The 3,988-nt window shown below is 41.2% G+C and overlaps 1 protein-coding gene across 1 annotated transcript in view; it reads right to left on the bottom strand.

Moving 5' to 3' along the window:
* Positions 1-109: 109 nt before the first annotated feature.
* Positions 110-3,988, bottom strand: part of sars2 (seryl-tRNA synthetase 2, mitochondrial) — a 10,084-nt gene continuing 6,205 nt past the window's right edge. Inside the window, exons 12-15 of the mRNA XM_008292168.1 lie at positions 2,902-3,028; positions 2,603-2,695; positions 2,433-2,498; positions 110-390 (exon numbers count right to left, since the gene is read on the bottom strand). Of these exons, the coding sequence (XP_008290390.1) occupies positions 250-390; positions 2,433-2,498; positions 2,603-2,695; positions 2,902-3,028 (427 nt within the window). The 3' untranslated portion in view covers positions 110-249. The remainder of the gene's footprint in view (positions 391-2,432; positions 2,499-2,602; positions 2,696-2,901; positions 3,029-3,988) is intronic.

A 3,988-nucleotide genomic window follows, 5' to 3' on the forward strand; every position in this document is an offset into this window, starting at 1 on the left:
CTCATGGCATCCGACAACAGACGACATTGACTTAATTACAGTAAACTGCTGCATTGTGATCTGATCCATCTTTCAAAGCACTGACGCCCTCAGTTCACACTGAACTAAACCGGTCAGACTGTGTTTATTGTAGTTTGAAGGTATTGAACAACCTGGAGACGAACATCCAACAAATCCACCTCCATTAGTTCAGTACTGGTTTCCCTCCTGACTTGTGATCTTGTTTCCGCCTCGTTCCATTTTTTTGTACTATCTGGCTTTAGGAGCGGGCCTGGGCGGCCGACTGGGCTGGTTGGGTCCGATGTATTTCAGCGGAGTGTACTCTGGCTTCTCAATCACTTCCAGACCCAAGTAAGGCTGCAGGGCTCGGGGGACACGCACTGATCCGTCCTGGGCGAAAGGATGAAGCGGAGATGGACAAAAGAGGAGAAAGAAGGAAGAAATATCCTCAGTAATAACACTGTGACGTAAAGAAGGTTTCAGAATGTCTTCAACAAACAAACACTTTACACCCAGTTATGTGAAAGGAGTTATGAAAACATGGAGCTTCTTGGTGTTTGTTAGGGTGCAGTTTTTGAATTAGAGTTGCCATTCTCATTATCTGATCATTAGCGGCTGATGTGTGTTTTAAATAGTTTCTCTAAAAGGCAGATCAGACAATCAGAAACTTGAGACAGCTTCTTCTCCTGTGGCTGCTGACTTTCATCACGCTGTCAGTGTGTTTAGCTAAACTTCACCAGTTTCTACCAGGTGTCCAAAAAGGGCAGTAAATCTGCAATTTGTTCTTAGGAAGTCGATCAAAAGACTGAAACACCTTCAGCCTCGTCAGACATTTAAAGGTTAGCTGGGTACAGGAATATGATAACGAACGCTCAGAGAGACAGACAGAGAACGAGACCACGTAGCGACTCCATCAATCATCTGTCAGCAAAAGAGACGTTGCAGTGACCACAACCCTACAGCGAGAAACCAAAGACACATCTGCCAAAATAATGAAATTATATTTATAGTGATTAAGGCCAGTCCTTAGAAGTGATATGAAGTTATAGATATATGGTACAGGTCTTTTTGCATTGAGTATTTTGTCAGCAGCCTCGTATACTGAACTGATAAATGTCCCGTCTATGTTCTGTGTATTCGTTTTTTGTTCTAACTCAGCGGGTTTAGTTTCTACACACATTTTTATTTATTTTATGTGATAATAAGTCTTTGTTTGCTGAGCTCTAAGCTGTTCCCAGTAACCGAGTGTAAGCTGCTGTGGTTAAAGTTGTTCCAGGGGTGTGAAACTCATCCTGGGGCCACACAGGCTTTGTGTTTGCCCTCAGAGGGTCAGTCGTAACTGTAAGACTGTACACATTTAACAACGCCTTAAGGTATTGTTAAATGATTGTCTCGGCATTTGATTATCATTTATTCTATTTAAAATGATTGTGCATACCATTATCTAAAAGTAACCTACATGTAGGCACATTGCTGTGTTACTATAACCTAAATTATTTTATTATAACATTATATTATGCTATATTACATAAATGCCATTAATTTATCAGATTGGGAAACACACATCTCTCGCGGGCCACATACAGCGATGTGGCGGGCCTTAAGTTTGACACATGTGCTCTGAAGCTTCCTACACACTGATGCGTTTTCATCTTAAAACACATAACCACTATGTTTAGATCTGGCGTCATCACTACTGGAGTGCTTTAGGATTCCTAAAACAGAGAATTTAGGAGAAGCTGATGTTTTACTTTAAAAGTTCTGAGGTTGAATTTACGAGCAGTTGTGCAGAAACTGAGACTTTAAAAAAATCATGCAGACGCTCTTGTTTGCTTTAGATTGTGTCTTAACTGTTTAATCACGCTGCCGTCATGTGACTCTCTTTAAAAGTCCTCTTCATAAAGAAAAGATCTTTCAATACATTCTTTATTACGGTTCCCTTAGCGCTGTGCAAAATAAGTTTCAGAATGATTTGGGTGATCTTTCTCGGCTGCGCTGCCTCAGGAAAATGTGAAACCACGGCGTTAATTTTACACAATTAAGTCAGCAATTCTACTGCAATAAATTAGAATTTGCAAAACGATACTGTTGATGACAACAGTCACAAGGGGGAGCCACCTCAATATTACAAACATTAAACACCGAACCCAGTGGAGGCACACAGGGTAAGTTTTAATTTGTTGAAAGAGATAAACAGAGAGAGGCGCATATTTTTACATATTTGAAAAAAAAAGTGTCTTTTAAAAAAATTGGGTCTCTGTTTGAATTTCAGTTCTATGTTTTCACAGTGTTTGAAGATTTCGACCTTTATTATTATTACTATCATCTCTGTCCTGCACTGAGCATCATCTTCATTCAACGTTGGACAAGAATGACTTCTGGAGCCTTGTGATGCAATATTTTAATATAAACGAGGCCTGTTGTTGTCTTACTTTGGTCTGGTGGGTCTCCAGGATAGCGATAACGGTTCGAGGGATGGCGCACGCTGTGGCGTTCACCTACAACAAAGAAGAAAAACACGACACACATCATGGAGGTGGTTCACTGCTGCAATGTAAAGCAGCAGAGATGCACAGCAGCGTCGCCTCATCTGCAGTCTTACTGTGTGGGCGTACTGCAGGCTGCCGTCCTCTCGCTCATACACGATGTTGAGGCGTCTGCTCTGGTAGTCTGTGCAGTTGGACCCACTGGAAATCTGATGTACACAGAGAAAAACACCTCAGAATCTACATTTATTTACTTCCAGTTCATAATAAGGGGAGTCTCCAGTGACTCTGCAGAGTGAAGGCATGTTGGTGAATCAGATCATCAGTTTAACTCCCTAAATACCTGAATTATTAAGCAGAAAAGAGGTAAACAAGTAGGTAGCAGTTGTGTGATGAATGAATGAATGGGGCTGACCTCTCCATAGCTGTTCCTTCCAGGCATCCAGGCTTCGATGTCGTACTTTCTGTGCGCTGGGGGACCCAGTTCCTGAGTCGGCATGTCCAGCACCCTGAAGGAAAACACACACAAACACAAGCTTGGCCTCAAAATCAAACCGCAAAAATGGAAAAAAAAAAAAAAAAACGCCAAGAAAGTTGGCCAAATTTGTGTAGTTTTTAAATTCTGTTTACATAAATTCAATGCAAGATCAACCCAAAGAAAAGCTCCTCTAACTACGTTTCACATATTGTAGGCATTTTAAAGAAAGAGCAAGGACCAGCTGCACAATAATAACAAAACAGGAGCATTGTTAAAGGTGTAATTGGGCATTAACTCTTAAACTGAGCGCAGATGGTGAACAAGGCCTAAAGATAATACCTCTAATGATAAACAGGCTGGACTGTGCGTTTATGTCGGGTAAGAAAGATCTCCAGTACGTTGTCTGACACGACGACGACAAACTATATGAGCTTTAAAAAAACGGGAGTTCATCTCATAGTTAAGGACTTGACAAGCAAAACATAACTAAGACAGAGCACCAGAGTCCTCTAGTGTTGCTTTACGGGTTGTTTGCAGCTTTAATGTTGTTCCAGTGTTTTAAGTCAGTGAGTCCTGAAAGGTTCTCATTCGACCAGTTTGTCTCGATGAGCTACAGAAGGTCTGTGTCATATGTTTTGTTGCTCAGGAGACAATAAATTCATGATGACTTATTATAATCAACGTTGTCCGATATCTGGGCCGATCCAGTACATAGCTGTGCAGAATGATTCCTGCTCATCGTCTTTTGGAATGTGTTTATTGCACATATGCAGCAGTACATGGAAGTTTTATCTTCCTTTTTGTTCTTTTTTTTGGTCAGCGCTCTCATAATTCAAGTGTGTTTGACTGGCAAAGCTCAAACATCTCCAAGGAAACGTCAACAGCTTCTGCTCCCGTCTCCACATAAATATTTCTCACTGCTGGTGTTGTTTAAGAGACAACAGGGGGAAGCACACATCTCAATTTCGCAATTTAAGCATTTTTCCCCATTGTGCAACAGAGACTGTGTGATTCTGTGTGTGTG

The sequence above is a fragment of the Stegastes partitus genome, unplaced genomic scaffold (assembly GCF_000690725.1).
Source record: "Stegastes partitus isolate 25-593 unplaced genomic scaffold, Stegastes_partitus-1.0.2 Scaffold788, whole genome shotgun sequence".
NCBI classification, from domain to species: Eukaryota; Metazoa; Chordata; class Actinopteri; family Pomacentridae; genus Stegastes; species Stegastes partitus.